Consider the following 18,244-nt stretch of genomic DNA (forward strand, 5'->3'; position numbering starts at 1 on the left):
GGCCTCTCCTGTTGCGGAGCACAGGCTCCGGGCGCGCAGGCTCAGCTGCCATGGCTTACGGGCCCAGCTGCTCTGCGGCATGTGGGATCTTCCTGGACCGGGGCACAATCCCGTGTCCTCTGCGTCGGCAGGCGGACTCTCAACTACTACGCCACCAGGGAAGCCCTAATTCTATATTCTTTATGAATTTTTTAGCCTGTTTGATTTGTTGGTTTTTATATGACTATGGGATTGTCAGTTTTTCCTTGTATTTCTATCAGATTTGTTTTATGTATTGCATAAAGTTCGTAACTTATTTTCATGGCCAGCTGCTGAAATACTGGTAAGTTTCTTTTAAAGGTTTCAATTCTCTTTGTCTCATTAACATTGCTATACCTGATTTCCTCTTGTTTACTATTTATTTGACTGTTACCTCTGTGTTAGGTATGAATCTAAAAGAATAGTGTACAGGTGGATTTTTAATCCATTCTGAGTTTTGTGATTCATACTATATCTGGACTTACTTTGTCCATTTATTTTGTCTGTCTTTGTCTTTTTGTCTCCTTTCTTACTGTAGTGGACATCTGTTGTTCCTTTTTTGGGGCCATATTTTCAAAATTCCCAAATTTTCCTTGGGAATACACATGGTTTGGATGAACTTGACTCCTGTCCAAGCTAAGTTCTAGGCCTAACTCCTTCAGGAGCTGGTTCAGGGACTAGACCCAAACCAAGCCAATCAGAGCCAACACAAGTCCTGGGCTTTTGTTGGATCTTGTGGGAAAGGGATTTTCTCTTTTATTTGAACTTGAAGGTATCATCTTGCCACTGAAAAACTTGCTGAAGAGTGAAAGAATGAAAGGAAAGCATTATCTAAGAGATGAAAGAGATAAAGTCAAAGTCTCTAAAGTCAGTACTATCCCTAGACTTTTCAGTTCTATAAGCCAATAATTTCCTTTTTGCTAATGCTTTTCCCCCCTTATGCCAATTTGAGTTAAAGTCACTTCTCACTAAAAGAATACTGATAAACACATTGTCTTTTAGTAGATTGAGTTTTCTTTATACAACTATTTTTCCAGTTAATAGTCTACTGTCTTTTTCTAAAAATGATTAGAAAGTTTTCCATTTAATATTTATTCTTTTAGTGATTTTCCTTAAACTTTTTTTTTTAATTTTTGGCTGCGTTGGGTCTTAGTTGCTGTGTGCGGTCTTTCTTTAGTTGTGGTGAGCAGGGGCTACTCTTCGTTGCGGTGCGTGGGCTTCTTGTTGCGGTGGCTTCTCTTGTTGCGGAGCACGGGCTCTAGAGCGCAGGCTCAGTAGTTGTGGTGCATGGGCTTAATTGCTCCGTGGCATGTGGGCTCTTCCTGGACCAGGGCTCGAACCCGTGTCCCCTGCATTGGCAGGAAGATTCTTAACCACTGCACCACCAGGGAAGCCCCGTCTTTAAAATTTTTAACAGACATATATAAATAAATTTTAATTTATTTGCTTTATGTATTTTTGGCTGCGTTTGGTCTTTGTTGCTATGCGCGGGCTTTTCTCCAGTTGCAGAGAGCAGGGGCTACTCGTTGCGGTGCGCAGGCTTCTCATTGCGCTGGCTTCTCTTGTTACAGCGGAGCACGGGCTCTAGGCACGCAGGCTTCAGTAGCTGTGGCTCACGGGCTCTAGAGCACAGGCTCAGTAGTTGTGGCGCACGGACTTAGTTGCTCTGCGGCATGTGGGATCTCCCTGGACCAGGGCTCGAACCCGTGTCCCCTGCATTGGCAGGCGGATTCTTAACCACTGCGTCACCAGGGAAGCCCAACAGACATACTTTAACTCTAGTCATTGTTAAATATAAATTTATCAGTGTCTATATTCTTCACTGTAATAAAGATTCATACCATATTACCCTGACCTTCTTTTTTTTGCGGTACGCGGGCCTCTCACTGTTGTGGCCTCTCCCGTTGCGGAGCACAGGCTCCGGACGCGCAGGCTCAGCGGCCATGGCTCACGGGCCCAGCCACTCCGTGGCACATAGGATCCTCCCGGACCAGGGCACGAACCCGTGTCCCCTGCATCGGCAGGCGGACTCTCAACCACTGCGCCACCAGGGAAGCCCTACCCTGACCTTCTTTTACTCTCTCTGTTAACAGTATCTATAATCAATACTTCCCTAATTCTAAGGATAAATTTTACTAATTTTGTTGTTTCTTGTATCCCACTATTCCTCTAGGATATATTTACCTTCTTGCTGAAGAATACCCTTTAATATTTCTTTCAGAGATCATCTGTGGGTGGCAACCATTTTGCATCTTTGAATGTCTAAAAATGTCTTTATCTGGCCCTCACATTTAAATAAGGAACAGAATTCAAGGTTCAAAGTTTTTTTCTTTTCAGTATTTCAGTGAAATGCTCTATTTCTTTCTTTCTTTTTCTCTTTTTTTAAATTGGGGTATAGTTGTTTTACAATGTTGTGTTAGTTTCTACTGTATAGTGAAGTGGCGTTCCCTGTGCTATATAGCAGGTTCTTGTTATCTATTTTATACATATTAGTTAGTGTATCTGTTTCTTTTTGTGTTTAATTTGTGGGTAATCTTTTCTTTTCCTTCTCCGGTAGCTTTTCAGTTCTTCTTTATCCTTTATGTTCTGAAATTTCACTCTACTACAGGGATTGGGAAACTACAATCGGTGGGCCAGATCTGTCTCACCACCTGTTTTGGTACAGCCCATGAGCTAAGAATGGTTTTACATTTTTAAATTTGAAAACAAAATCAAAAGAAGAATATTTCATGATGTGAAAATGATCTGAAGTTAATATCTCAGTGTCTATTATTAAAATTTTATTGGAATGCAGCCACATTCATTTGCTTACATATTATGGCTACTTTCACACCACTGTGGCAGAGCTAAGTAATTGTGACAGAGACCTGCAAAGCCTAAAATATTTACTACCTGGCCAGAAAAAATTTGCTGATTCCTGTTTCTGTGTATATTTTTATTTGTTTAAACAGCTAAAATTCTGGGAATTATTTGGCTATTATTTCTACTGGTTTCTACAAGGATTTCTTACTTCTGTATCACAATCAATATTCCAAATCAAAAACTTTTCAGATGTGTCCATTCTATTATTTAGCCCAATGATTGTGTTTTTTCATTAAGATTTTTTTTCTTTTCATTTCCAGATACTGGAAAGATACTGGCCAGTCTTGCTTGACGAGTGTAATATTCTCTCTTATCTCTCTAAAAATAGTCAGACTTCCCTGGCGGTCCAGTGATTAAGACTCTGCGCTTCCACTGCAGGGGGCACGGGTTCGATCCCGGTTGAGGAACTAAGATCCCACATGCTGTGCGGTGCAGGAAAAAAAAAAAGTAAATATACCCATTTTGATGTCGTTCTGATTGTTGTAGTGAGTCTCCTTCCAGGGTTGAAAGTTCTTCCATTGATATTTGTCCACTTTACTATGTAGTAGAGAACAGACTGTTGCCTCTGCACTGGCTGCTTAGGAGAGAGCAATGTGGGGTTGCTAGTGTTTTAAATGGGAATAGGGGGATGGATGGGCCATGCTGCCCCAAGATCCCATACTCACTGCTTTTGTCTTTCCTTTATGGGTAGGATGGGATGTACAGGGTTCAACCTCCCTGGATGCTTCTTCTTCTGGTCTCCCTCTTGCTCTTGGTTTCAGTCAAATTAAGGTATGAATCATCTGTAAGTGCTGCTCCCTTTATCTGTGGCAATTATCTTCCTCATCTTCCTGCATAGAACCTAAGCTCTGGCTCCCTCTTCAGTCCGATTCCATCTGCTTTCCTTCTTTTAGTCCCCTGAAAGTTTCTCCTATTACTTCAAGTGGTGCTCTGTATTTCTTATTTTTATATCGTATGAGAGACTGAAAACTACAGGATGCTTTGTTTACCTCCTTGAAATGAGAAGCTAGTCTGTATTACTGTTACTTTTTAGAAGCCCACTGAAGTTTTGTTTGTGGCCTAATATGTATTTTGTAAATGGTCTCTGGACAATAAACCACAAAGGTATCCATTTTCAGGGAATATTTTATTATGGCTGCAAATAACAGGTTTCAATTTCTCCTTTTTTTTCCTTTTGGAGTTTCTGCTTCAAGAATCTATCTGATGTTATCAGGACAGCTTTTTTGGGGTGTTTAGTCTTTTCTAATTCAACTTTTGTTTTCATTCTATAATTGAATACTTTTCTTTTAATTAGTGAGTTCCATTTATATTCACTGACTTAAAAGTATTTGTTTTAGTTCTGTCATCTTTATGCTGCGTGGTCTGTGTTTTTCTTTTTTGTGTGTGTACATGTTTTCTGATTGAATTAGAATATTTAAAGTCTGGCTTTGGTTTTTCAAGTGTTTATTTTAATTAATAGCCTTAAACCCTCAACTTGACTTATCAGCTTTAGAGGGTAGCTGTTGAGGCCCTGCTAATGAAACTTACACATATATTTCTTCCACCTCTCTACATCCCACTTTTAGTTATATTATTTTTTCCGGAATATTATGTTCTGCCTCTATCCTTTTATATTTAACTGGATTGAACACTCACTATTATTTCTTTTCCACCATGGCCACTCCATTTCTAGGCTCTCTATTTTGGTTCATCTCTTGGTTTTATGATTATGTCCTTTTTAAAGAAGAGCTCATGGGTGCTTTATTCCTTTCAGTTTTTGTATGTTTGAAAGTATCCATTTGTGTTTTCATGTTTGAATGCCATCTTGGGTTAGTATAAAATTTTAGGATATAGAATTTCTTTCTCCGAGAAAGTTATAAATATTATTTTATGATTTTCTAGTATTCATTTTTACTGTGGAGGTACCTGAGGCAAGGCTGATTTTTTTTTTCCCCTCTTGTCTGGTGACTTGCATTTTTTAAAAATGGAAAAAGCCCCTAAAGTAAACTTTTATTTATCTTTGAATTCTGTTAAATTCACCACACATCTATGGGGCCAGTCATCATCAGTATTTCCTGGATATGGTGTGACTTCTGACCTTTCAGATTCAGGTCTTCTTTTATTTCAAAAAAGCTCTTCTGTTATCTTTGAGTATTTTTTTCTTTTTCATTTGCTCCACTGTCTAGTATGTTTAAGTTAGATCCCTTTTGTTTTCCTTATATATACCTAATTTTCTGATAACTTTATTTTGTTCCTTTCTGTTCAGTTTTACTTGATCTTTCAAAGCCTTCTTTCACATCTCTATTTTTTCTTTGCTAGTTAAGAATTATACATCCACAAAATGATTTTTAGTGGTTACATGGGATTGCACTGTGTATATGTAGGATAATTTTATTAATCTTCTTATTAAATACGTAGATTGTCTCCAGTTTTCAGTATTATAACATTTACACATCTTAACAGTAGTGATATTGCTTCATAGGATCAGTACACTTACCCCAATTCCTACTAATGAAGCTCCCTGCCAAAAAACTAAATCATGCCTGTGAATCAACTTGCCTGTCTGTCTTTTCTGATGCACTCAGACTTAAGATAATCAATGAATGATGAATGATTTTAAGGGTTTCCTCTGGGTCTTTGACATAAAAATGAGGTCCCAGTTTTGTGGCTAAGCATATTAAGGAAATCTCTAGATTAAAGAAGGTGGTTTGGTGATGGCTTCTTCAGTATTCTCAAAAAAGATACTCAAGACTTAATGGTAGGGGTAAAATGGTACAATCTCTATAGAGGACTATTTTACATTATCTCCTGAGCTGGGTATTTTCTGTTTATCCCTCTAGATCTACTCTTCCCCTAGCTCTGTGCCCCAGGAGGCTGACCCAAATGGACCACACCATTGGGCTCTCTTGTCTTCTGGTTTCTGGTTGGAAGCGCGTGCAGGATACTGAAGGATATGAGAATGAAACGGGATATTCTAGCAGCCGTCCCTCAGCTGGGTTGCCACAGGTTGGCTAAATCCCATTACTGAAGGTCACAAGTTCTGTCAGGTGACCCTCTCCATATAGCTTTTCTCTTTGGGTTCTGATGATGGTTTCACCTCCTTGTCCTTTTAGGCCTAGGGATGAAATGCTCCCACCATAGCTAGTTCTGGGTGTCTGCATCATTTCTTGTTGGTTTCTCTAAAATCCTCCTATGTCTTTGCAAGTTTTCTATCTGTTTGCTACACACTAGAAATTTATCCCACATATGTATAAAATGACACATATAAGATTATTCACTGCAACATTATATCTCTAATATTTCACTATTTTCACTATAATGTTTGTGAACAGAGGAATGTAAAATAATGGTATAACTATATAGTGGAATATTATGCAGTTATAAAAAACTTAGCACATTCATTAAATATATTTATGGAATAATCTCCAATTTATTGATTTGTTTTTTCTCCAACCTTCAGTTATTCTTTTATTAATTTTTTTCATACACCTCAGGGCCCCCCAAATATTTGTGATGCCTCATTTATACCTCAATGATCATAAAATACAAGTATCTGGTTCACCATGCTGCTCTCCCAATCTTTGTTGTTATCGTTTTTAGCTTTATTGAAGTTTGATACAAAAAACTGTACACATTTAGTGAATACATCTTGATGATTTTGGATATATGCATATATCTGTGATATCATCACCACAACCAAGGCACTAAACATATCCATTACCTCCAAACATTTCCTTGTGTTCTTTTTTTTTCTTTTGTAGGAACACTTAACATGAGATCTATCTTCTTAACATATTTTAAAGTGCACAATACCATATTTAACTATAGATACTATGTTGTACAGCAGATCTCCAGAACTTATTCATCTTGTATAACAGAAACATCATAAAAGTGTGGAAAAATCAGGGAACTAAATAATGAGTATGCTACCATATGTGTAAGAGGAAGAAAGAAATAAAAGAATGTATATGTGTATTTGCTTTTATACATATACACATATGTATGTATTATGTATGTGTGTGTGTGTGTGTGTGTGTGTGTGTGTATGAGAGAGAGAGTGTGAGAACGTGTGGGAGGGAGTGGGGATGGAGTGTCTTTGGAAGGGTACACAGAAAATGGTAACAGTGGTTACTTCTGGGGACAGCTGGGTAGCAGGAAACTTACTATTTATTCTTTTATTTGAATATTAACTCAAATTAATATACTGCCTATTCAAAATGCATTACAATGCATTACATTAATAATAAGGATTAATTGAGAGGCTTAGAGAAATAATGACTAAGGAAGAATCATAGGAACTGCTAAACGAATCGCTAGAAGATGAAAAGAGCCAGCAAATTATAGTTACTGAAATGTTCTAAGCAGTAAATGTCTTGGATAGTTTAGTTTCTTACCACAGTCCCTTTATGGAATTATACCCTTATTATAAATCTTTTGTAGAAGTTACTTCCTTTTCAGGGTTGAAAGCACAAAACCATGTCTGATAAAGATTTGTTTTAAACATGATGATCTTTACTACTTAAAAGAGCTTCAGTTCTTCTAGCTGCCTCCTGTATTTACAGGGTGTACTAACATCCCTAGCAAAGTAGTATGACTGCACAATGATCTCAGTTTTCAGTGAAAGGTACAACTCCATTAAAGGAAATGGCACATGAGAAGACTTTTCAGGAAATTAGTGAAGAAGGAAAGAGAAGACTGTTGGGGAAATACTCATTTAACTGAAGTTGGTTAAAATCACTCATTTTTATGATATTCAAAAATGGTAGAAATAGGAAAGGATTACTAGCTTGATTTTTTTAAGGTGGTCCTAATGTGGTTACCCCTGTTAAAAAAAGTTCTACAAGACCAAGGGAGACGCACTCACCCTTCCTGGAACTGTGCTTGGGCAGACTCCTCCGCTACAAGGGTCTCATATTCCTCAGCAGCAAACCTGTCCCAGTCAGAGGGCTCAGGACTGTCATTCTCAACATCCTGATTGGGAAGAGGACAGCCACAGGAAACAAAATCAAAGACAAAGAATCGGAGATAGGTCATTACAAATGTTTTACATCACTGAAAAAAACCTATCTGAAAAATGTTTCATTTAAACATGTTAAAAGTGGTGCTAAAGTAACATTCCTAAAGTGATTTTCTACACCTTGAATTACAAAATTATAAGGTTGTTCAGCAGCTAGACTGTTTTGCGCAGCAGCTATCTGGAGTGACTTGTGGTTTGCTTATGCCCACCTGAAATGTACCATCCCTTCCTCTGACAAATTTTTATTGCTTCTTTCAAAGCCAGCTCAGATATCGTATTATCTGTGTTATCTTTTAGAAACAGCCCTTCTCCCCCCAGTCATTTCCTTCTCTATACTGTGCTTGGTTGCCACCTTTTGCTCTTCTGTCTTTTTTCATCTCTGTATACCCATTCTTTATATACTGAGTCATCTCTATATAACCAGTGTCTTTTCAACACAGTGCTTGGAATTTACTGAGCACTTTCTGCACTTTCAGAATGTTGATAATTACCACCTCTCAGAAAAAAAAGAAAATTTAAAGTAAAATTTATAACACAAAAGAAATGAAGGGGGAAAAAGGGCATATATTTTCTTTTCCTTCTACAATACAGGCAGCATCTTGGATTATATGTTCTAGGTAAAATGATGTTTTTCCGTGATGAAATTGAGTTAGTATTGCCCTAGGGTGTAAGGTTAGTTATGCCTAGAAGAATGCAAGTACCTAAATATTGACTACACAATGTCTTAATTACTATATTTAATCCACTTTAAGAACTTCACCCCACCCTTTTAACATCTCTGAAATTGGCATGCATCTCAGACTTACAGTTGGCAATGATTTTTCTTGCTTAAAGGTATATAAAATAATGGGGCATCTTAAACTCAATGAAATATAATACTGACTTCAGGCTAGTGATAATGCATCTTGATATGCCCCAAGTTCTGGTGCAGAGTATTTGTTTTTAGAAGCTGATCTTTGTATTCTTACAAGTACAGTTATGCAACATATGGAAGACAAAGAAAAGACAGAAAGTTTCCTGTACTTGTACTCCTATAGGACTCAACTGAAACAGTTCTTTTCCATCAATATAATTTTTACTGTTTAAACGGGATTAGAAGAAGTGGTGATATTCTGCTTTTTGTTTGTTTGGTGTTTTTCTGGACATGGGTTTTCTGAGAGTCCACAGGTTTTTGTGTATGGGGAAGGCAGCTCACCCCTCTTCAGCTGTAGAATGTCTTCAAACTGATAGTCATGTACAGTGATCATTACCACTTGAAAAAGTGTTACATTATCTGAAGTTTGTCTTATTTTGGAGAGCATCTAGTTTTCATTACCTTGTCATCCCGAAATTGAATGGTACAGTTAAATCAAGCCCAGTATACCTTCTAATACTATGGGAAGAGATGTGCTCTAGGTCCTTTATTCTCTCATTTCAGTATGTGATGAAATGTTTTAAATGTTACCTCTTTAAATACCAGAATTCCTGCAGACAGACCTTTTTTTTTTTTTTTTTTTTTTTTTTTTTTTTTTTTGTGGTATGCGGGCCTCCCTCTGTTGTGGCCTCTCCCGCTGCGGAGCACAGGCTCCGGACGCGCAGGCTCAGCGGCCATGGCTCATGGGCCCAGCCGCTCCGCGGCATGTGGGATCCTCCCAGACCCGGGCGCGAACCCGGTTCCCCTGCATCGGCAGGCGGACGCGCAACCACTGCGCCACCAGGGAAGCCCTAGACAGACCATTTTTATCTGTAGCACACAACCCCTGATACTGCAGCCCTCAAATAGAAGTTAAAACTATACTGGTACCTTCTGGACCGCAAAGGGATCTCTCTGTTCATGGTCTAAGTATTTCTCCAGATTAAAGAAAGTGTCATAAAAGATGTGAGCCATTCTGCATCTCTTCAGATCTCGTAGAGTTATTTTGCCTGTGTAAGAACAAATCTGGTAAATTTCAAGAGCTGTTTTGGCAAGTGAAAAAAACTTTTACTGAAGTTTAAAAGTATATGCATATGCTTATTTGATTATAAAAATTGATTTCTGTTTTTTGAGGTAAAGTTCACATAAAATTCACCATTTTAACCATTTTAAAGGGTACAACTTAGTGGCTTTTCATACATTCACAATGTTGCACAACTATCACCACTATCACATTCCATAGCATTTTCTTCACCCGCAAAGGAAACTATACCCATTAAGTAGTCCAACTCCATCTCCCCTCCCAAATCCTCAGCCCCTGGCAATCACTAATCTGCTTTCTGTTTCTATGGAAAAGCCTATTTCTTTTTTTCTTCTTTAAACAATTTTTTTAATTTATATTTTTTAATATTTTAATTTTATTGAAGTATAGTTGATTTACAGTGTTGTGTTAGTTTCAGGTGTACAGCAAAGTGATTCAGTTAAACATACACATGTATTCATTCTTTTTTAGATTCTTTTCTCATATAGGCTATCACAGAATATTGGGTAGAGTTCCCCGTGCTATACAGTAGGTCCCCGTTGGTCATCTAGCTTAAATATAGTAGTGTGCATGTGTTCATCCCAAGCTCCTGATTTATCCCTCCCCACCTTCCCCTTTGGTAACCATAAGTTTGTTTTTGATATCTATAAGTCTGCTTCTGTTTTATAAATAAGTTCATTTGTATCTTTTTTTAAAAAAAATTAGATTCCACATATAAGTGATATCATATATTTGCCTTTCTCTGTCTGACTTACTTCACTTAGTATGATAATCTCTAGGTTCATCCATGTTGCTGCAAATGGCATTATTTCATTCTTTTTTATGGCTGAGTAATATTCCATTGTATACACGTACCACAACTTCTTTATTTATTCCTCTGTTGATGGGCATTTAGGATGCTTCCATGTCCTGGGTATTATAAATAGTGCTGCAATGAATACTGGGGTGCCTGTATCCTTTCAACTTACGGTTTTATATGCCCAGGAGTGGGATTGCTGGATCATATGGTAGTTCTATTTTAAGGCGAAAAGGCCTATTTCTTAAACAGAATTTGCCATCAATTGTTGGTTTTATGCTAACAATAAAGGAGAAACTTAAACACTTCTGTATTTGGAAAGCCTGTATGGAAGACTCTGGGAAGTTAAATAATTTAGGACCATCCAGGATTATATCCCACACTCCGTTACAGTGCAACGGAGGTTGCATTGTACACCTGGGTGGCTAATAAATGGCTCTTTATTCAATCTTACCATCGTTGGCTGGCTTCACCAGGTCAAGCATCTGGCACAGCAGATCATGGAATGGCAAGGGCTCAATGCCCATGGCTTCCATCCGTTCACACTGCTCCTCGTAGAAGTATTCCAGCTCGTACATGGAGAGCACACCATCCCCATCCACATCCATGCAGCGGAACCAGTACTCAATGCTAGGAGATAAGGATACTCATTAGCAATGGCCCGTTAAAGGTCCTTTATTCACTCAGATTTATTATTGTTCATGTTTCTTTTAAAAGTTACACATGTGTATACTTTAGACTTAGACACAGTTTTACAAAATTTATTAGAAAAAATGGCAGACCTTTATTTTCCCTTCCCCAGATCCACCCATTTTCAACACCTGATTATTTTGGTTTTTATCTTTACATTTCAGTTAAGATGCCTATATTGCTCCTTTCTCATATTTCTGTTTTAAGGAGTGGATTAATTTTGCACTATGAAAGATGAGGTTTCAGCTCTTTTGCCACTCATTCCACCTTACCCACATGCCCTCCCCAGCCTCTTAATATATAGATAAATTACTCAACTTTCAGAGTTTATAACTACATTTTCCTTTTTTATTTGCTTAGTTTTTGGGGTACAGTACATGTTACTAATTCAACCCTAAAACCTCTACCAGTTTCTACCTCCATAATCAGTCCCATTAGGTATTCTATCAATTGCATTTCCTTGAAGTCTTTCTTGGTTCCTTCTGACTTAACTCTCATCTAGACTGGTTGATCTTTAGGCCTGGTTCACAGTTTCACCCTAGGGATTCCCTTCACCTTTCTCCTGTTTCTTATATATCACATTTTCCTCATTCTTGGTTTACTTCCTTGTTTGGTGTAACACATCCTTCAGTAGCTTCCTAAAAGCTACATTTTTAGATCTTGGATCATTGAAAATACCTTTTATCTACTCCCAATGTAGTTGGTATTTATAGAATTATAGCTTGGTGGTTCTTTTCCTTCAGAATTTTAAAGGCACTGATCCATTGTCTTCCATTTATCCATTGTTGTTGAGAAGTCTAAAGCCACTGATTCTTTGACTGTAACCTGTTTTTTTTTTTTTTTTTCTTTCCTTTGAAGCCTATAGAGGTTTCTTAGGCCCTGGTGTTTTGAAATAATATGATGAGGTGCCTTGGTCTGTATCTAATTCACTTATTTTGCTGGGCTCAGAGCCTGCTCAATTTGGAAACTAGTATTCTTTAGTTCTCGGACATTTTCTCAAATTATTTTGTTTCTTCCCTGCCTCTGTTTCCCCTTATCCTTTCTCTATTTCTGGCATTCTTGTAATTCAAATCTGCATGGTCCAATATGGTAGCCACTAGCTATATGTGGCTAGTCCAATTTGAGATGTCTTTAAGTGCAAATACACAAAAGATTTTGAAGACTTAGGAAGAAAAGAACAGTAAAACATCAATACTTTTATATTGATTACATGCTGAAATAACATTTTAGATATACTGGGTTAAATAAGATACATAACTAATTTAAATCTTATGTTTCTTTTTACTTTTTTACTGTGGCTGATTTCATTAAAAAATTTAAAAACATTTTAACTAAAAATTGTATGTATTTAAGATATATAACAAAATAATGTGATATACAGAGTGAAACGATTACTACAGTAAAGCCACTTAACATATCATCTCCTCACAATGTTACCATGTTTTTTGGGGGGATGGGGATGAGAGGACCTGAACTCTACCCTCTTTAAGTAAATTTCCAGTATTTAACACAATATTATATTAAATGTATAGTCATTATATTGTACATTAGATCTCTAGATTTACTCATTCTATATAACTGCAACTTTGTACCCTTTGACCAGCATCACCCCATTTCCCTCATACCCCCAGCCCCTGGTAACCACCATTCTACTCTCTGCTTCTATAAGTTTGACTTGTTTTTGATTCCCATATAAGTGAGATCATGCACTATTTGTCTTTCCGTGCCTGGCTTATTCCACTTAGCATAATGTCCTCCAGGTTCATCCATGTTGCAAATGATAGGATTTCCTTCTTTTTAAAGGCTGAGTAATATTCCACTGTGTGTGTATACATATACCACATTTTCTTTATCCATTTATTCTTTGAGGAACATTTAGGTTGATTCCATATTTTGGCTATTGTGATAATGCTGTAATGAACAAGGGAGTACAGATATCTCTTCAAGAGACTGACCTCAGAGTTCTGGTTCAAGATGGTCAAGTAGAAAGATCCTGAACTCACCTCCTCCCAAGACATGCCAAATCTATAGCTACATATGGACCAGTTTCCTCTGAAAAAAACTAAAAACTAGCTGAGTGACTCCTACATATTGGGCAAATGAGAAAAAACTCAGACCTAAGCAGGTAGGAGATGCTGAGACACAATCTTGCTGTAAACCCCAACCCGGCACAGTGACCCACAATCAGGTAGAAACTCAAAATCCAGAGCTTCTACCTGAGGAGCAAAGAGTTTGAACCCCATATTGTGCACCCAAACTTTTAAGACCTACAACCGAGACAACTCCCCCCAAGTCTAGCTTTTTTCCCGTCTTTTTTTTAAATTGAAGTATAGTTGACATGTAATATTATATTAGTTGCAGGTGTACAACATAGTGATTTGACATTTATAAATATTATGAACTGATCACCACAACAAATCTAGTAACCATCTGTCACCAAAGTTATTACCATATTATTGACTATATTCCCTATGCAATATAGTACATCCACATGCCTTATTTATTTTCTATCTGGAAGTTTGTACCTCTCAATTTCCCTTCATCTATTTCACCCAACCACCCCCTTACCCTCTGGTGACCACCACTCTGTTCTCTGTATTGGTATGTTTCTGTCTTATTTTGTTTGGTTTTTAAATTCCACATATAAATGAAATCATATGGTATTTGTCTTTCTCTGTCAGATGTATTTCACTTAGCATAATACTCTTAAAGCCCATCCATGTTGTTTCAAATGGCAAGATTTCATTCCTTTTTTATGGCTGAGTAAAATTCCATGGGGTGTGTGTGTGTGTGTGTGTGTGTGTGTGTATCACAGCATCTTTAGCTACTTATCTATCGATGGACACTTAGGTTACTTCCATATGTTGGTTATTGCTTCAGTGAACTTTGGAGTGCACATATCTTTTCAAATTAGTGTTTTTGTTTTCTTTGGGTAAATACCTGGAAGTAAAATTGCTGGATCATACAGCAGTTCTATATTTAATTTTTTGATGGACTTCTACACTGTTTTCTGTAGTGGCTGCACCAATTTACAGTCTCACCAACAGTGCATAAGGGTTCCCTTTTCTCCATATCCTCACCAACACTTGTTATTTGTTGTCTCTTTGATAACAGCCATTCTGAAAGATGTGAGGATCTCATTGTGGTTTAGATTTGCATTCCCCTGATGATTAGTGATATTGAAGATCATTTCATGTGTCTGTTGGCCATCTGTATGCCTTCCTTGGAAAAATGTTTATTCATGCCCTCTGCTCATTTTTTAATCAGACTGTTTCCATTTTGAGTTTATATTTTGTATATGGCATAGAAAGTGATCCAGTTTCATTCTTTTGCATGTAGCTGTCAAGTTGCCCAACATCATTTATTGAAGAGACTGTCCTTTCCCAATTGTATATTCTTGGCTCCACTATTGTACATTAATTGACCATGTAAGAGTGGGCGGGCTTCTTTCTGGGCTCTCTATTCTCTTCCATTGATCAATGTGTCTATTTTTGTGCCAAGACCATACAGTTTTTTTTTTTTTTTTTTTTTTTGGTGGTATGTGGGCCTCTCACTGTTGTGGCCTCTCCTGTTGCGGAGCACAGGCTTCGGACGCGCAGGATCAGCAGCCATGGCTCATGGTCCTAGCTGCTCCGCAGCATGTGGGATCTTCCCAGACTGGGGCACGAATCTGTGTCCCCTGCATCAGCAGGCGGACTCTCAACCACTGTGCCACCAGGGAAGCCCAACCATAGTTTTGATGACTGTAGCTTTGTAGCATAGTTTGAAATCAGGGTGTATGATACCTCCAGCTTTGTTCTTTCTTAAAATTGCTTTGGTTTTCACAGTCTTTCGTGGTTCCAATACACATTTTAGGATTATTTGTCCCAATTCTGTGAAAAATGCCATTGATACTCTGATAGGGATTGCACTGAATCTGTAGATTGCTTTGGATAGTATGGACATTTTAACAATATTAATTCTTACATCTTTCCATTCATTTATATTGTCTTTAAATTTTCATTCATCAGTGTTTGATAGTTTTCAGAGTATAGGTCTTTCACCTTCTTGGCAAAATATGTTCCTGGGTATTTTGTTCTTTTGGTTGCAATTGTAAATATAATTGTTATGTTAATTTCTTTCTGATAATTCATTATTCGTGTATAGAAATGCAATAGATTTCTGTATATTGATTTTGTATCCTGAAGTTTTACTGAATTCATTTATTAGTTCCAAGAGTGTTTTGGTGGAGTCTTTAAGGTTTTCTATAGATATTATCATGTCATCTGCAAATAGTGACAGTTTTACTACTTCCTTTCCAATGTGGATACCTTTTATCTCTTTTTTTTGTGTGATTGCTGTGGCTAGCACTTCCAATATTATGTTGAATAAAAGTGTCAATGGTGGACATCTTTTTCGTGTTCCTGATGTTAGAGGAAAAGCGTTCAGCTTTTCACCGTTGAGTACTTCTTAGCTGCTGGTTTGTCATATATGGCCTTTATTATGTTGATACATGTTCCCTCTATATCCATTTTGTTGAGAGTTTTTATCAAAAATGGATACTGAATTTTGTCAAATGCTTTTTCTACATCTAGTCACATGATCCTGTGATTTTTATCCTTCACTTTGTTAATGTAGTATATTATGTTGATTGATTTGTGCATACAGAACCATCCTTGCATCTGTGGAATACACTTGATAATGGTGTATGGTTCTTTTACTATATGACTGAAATCAATTTGCTCATATTTTGTTGAGGATTTTTGCATTTTATGTTCATCAGACATATTGGCCTGTAATTTTTTTTTGTAGTGTCTTTATCTGGTTTTGATATCAGGATAATGAATTTAGAATTGTTCCTTCCTTTTCAATTTTTTGGAGTAGCTTGAGAAGGATAGGTATTAACTCTTCCTTAAGTTTGTTTGAATTTACCGTTAAGTTGTCTGGTCCTGGGCTTGTTTGTTGGGATTTTAAAAAATAAATTACTAATTCAGTTTCATTATTGGTAATCTGTTCAGATTTTCTGTTTCTTCCTGATTCACTCTTGGAAGGTTGCATGTTTCTGGGAATTTATCCGTTTCTTCTAGGCTGTTCAATTTGTTGGCGAATAACTGTAGTAATCTTTTATGATCCTTTGTATTTGTTGTGTCAGTTGTAACTTGTCTTTCATTTAGTTTTTTTCACTGATCTTTCTTTTTTTCCCCCAGTCTTTATTTCATTTATTTCCATTCCGATCTCTATTATTTCCTTCTACTAACTTTGGGTGTTGTTTGTTCTTTTTCTAATTTCTTTAGGTATAAGGTTAAATTGTTTATTTGAGGTTTTCCTTGTTTACTAAGGTAGGCCTGTAGTGCTATAAACTTCCCTCTTAGAACTGCTTTGCTGTGCTCCAGTTTTTGGAACATTGTGTTTCCATTTTCATTTGTCTCAAGGTATTTTTAAATTTCCTCTTTGATTTCTACATTGACTCATTGGTTGTTTAGAAGCATGTTGTTTAGCTTCTATGTGTCTGTGTTTTTCCCAGTTTTCTTCTTGTAATTGATTTCTACTTTCAGAAAAGGTGCTTGATATGATTTCAGTCTTTCTAAATTTATTGAGACTTGTTTTGTGGCCTAACATGTGATCTACCCAAAGTATATTACATGTGCACTTGAAAAGAATGTGTATTATGCTATTTTTGGATGGAATGTTCTGTTAAGTGCACCTGTGTCATTTAAGGGCAATATTTCCGTATTGATTTTTCTGTCTGAATGATCTACCCATTGATGTAAGTGGGGTATTAAAGCCTTCTAATATTATTGTATTGCTATCAGTTTCTCTCTTTATGTATGTTAATATTTGCTTTATGTATTTAGATGCTCCTATGTTGAGTGCAGAGATATTTGGAAGTGTTATATCCTCTTGTTTGATTGACCCCAAGGATCATTATGTAATGATCTTCTTTGTCTCTTGTTACAGTCTTCGCTTTCAAGTCTGTTTTGCCTGATATTAGTATTCTAATACTAATATCATTAGTATTAGATTTCCATTTCCATCTAATACTAATATCATTAGTATTCATTTCCATTTGCATGAAATATTTTTCTATCCCTTCACTTCCATTAAAAAAATTTATTTATTTATTTATTTTTGGCTGTGTTGGGTCTTCATTGCTGCACGTGGGCTTTCTCTAGTTGCATCGGGCGGGGGCTACTCTTCATTTCTTCATTGCTGCACGTGGGCTTTCTCTAGTTGCATCGAGCGGGGGCTACTCTTCATTACGGTGCATGGGCTTCTCATTGCAGTGGCTTCTCTTGTTGTGGAGCATGGGCTCTAGGTGTGCGGGCTTCAGTAGTTGTGGCACGCAGGCTTAGTAGTTGTGGCTCATGGGCTTAGCTGCTCCGTGACATGTGGGATCTTCCCAGACCAGGGTTCGAACCTGTGTCCCCTACATTGGCAGGTGGATTCTTAACCACTGCGCCACCAGGGAAGTCCCTATCCCTTTACTTTCATTCTGAAGTGAGTCTTGTGTGAACCATATAAATGGGTCTTGTGTTTTTTTTTTTTTTTTTTTTTTTTTTGCGGTATGCGGGCCTCTCACTGTTGTGGCCTCTCCCGTTGTGGAGCACAGGATCTGGACGCGCGGGCTCAGTGGCCATGGCTCACGGGCCTAGCCGCTCCGCAGCATGTGGGATCTGCCCGGACCGGGGCATGAACCCGTGTCTCCTGCATCGGCAGGCGGACTCTCAACCACTGTGCCACCAGGGAAGCCCCTAGGGTCTTGTTTTTTTAATCCATTCAGCCATGCTTTGTCTTTTGATTGGAGCATTTAGTCCATTTACATTTAATGTAATTATTAAAAAAAATATTTATTGTATTATTATTATTAATTTTTGGCTGTGTTGGGTCTTCATTGCCACATGCGGGCTTTCTCTAGTTGCGGCAAGTGGGGGCTACTCTTGTTGTGGTGCGCAGGCTTCTCGTTGTGGT

At 37.5% G+C, this 18,244-nt stretch overlaps 1 protein-coding gene across 2 annotated transcripts in view; it reads right to left on the reverse strand.

The window, feature by feature from the left end:
* Positions 1 to 18,244, reverse strand: part of PPP2R3A (protein phosphatase 2 regulatory subunit B''alpha) — a 226,699-nt gene that overhangs the window by 14,271 nt on the left and 194,184 nt on the right. For both annotated transcript variants that reach the window (XM_024131901.3, XM_028489482.2), the window contains 3 exons: positions 11,061 to 11,236; positions 9,660 to 9,778; positions 7,724 to 7,830 (listed from right to left, as the gene is read on the reverse strand). In XM_024131901.3, coding sequence (XP_023987669.1) covers positions 7,724 to 7,830; positions 9,660 to 9,778; positions 11,061 to 11,236 — 402 coding nt within the window. The remainder of the gene's footprint in view (positions 1 to 7,723; positions 7,831 to 9,659; positions 9,779 to 11,060; positions 11,237 to 18,244) is intronic.

Source organism: Physeter macrocephalus, chromosome 1 (genome assembly GCF_002837175.3).
Source record: "Physeter macrocephalus isolate SW-GA chromosome 1, ASM283717v5, whole genome shotgun sequence".
NCBI lineage: Eukaryota > Metazoa > Chordata > Mammalia > Artiodactyla > Physeteridae > Physeter > Physeter macrocephalus.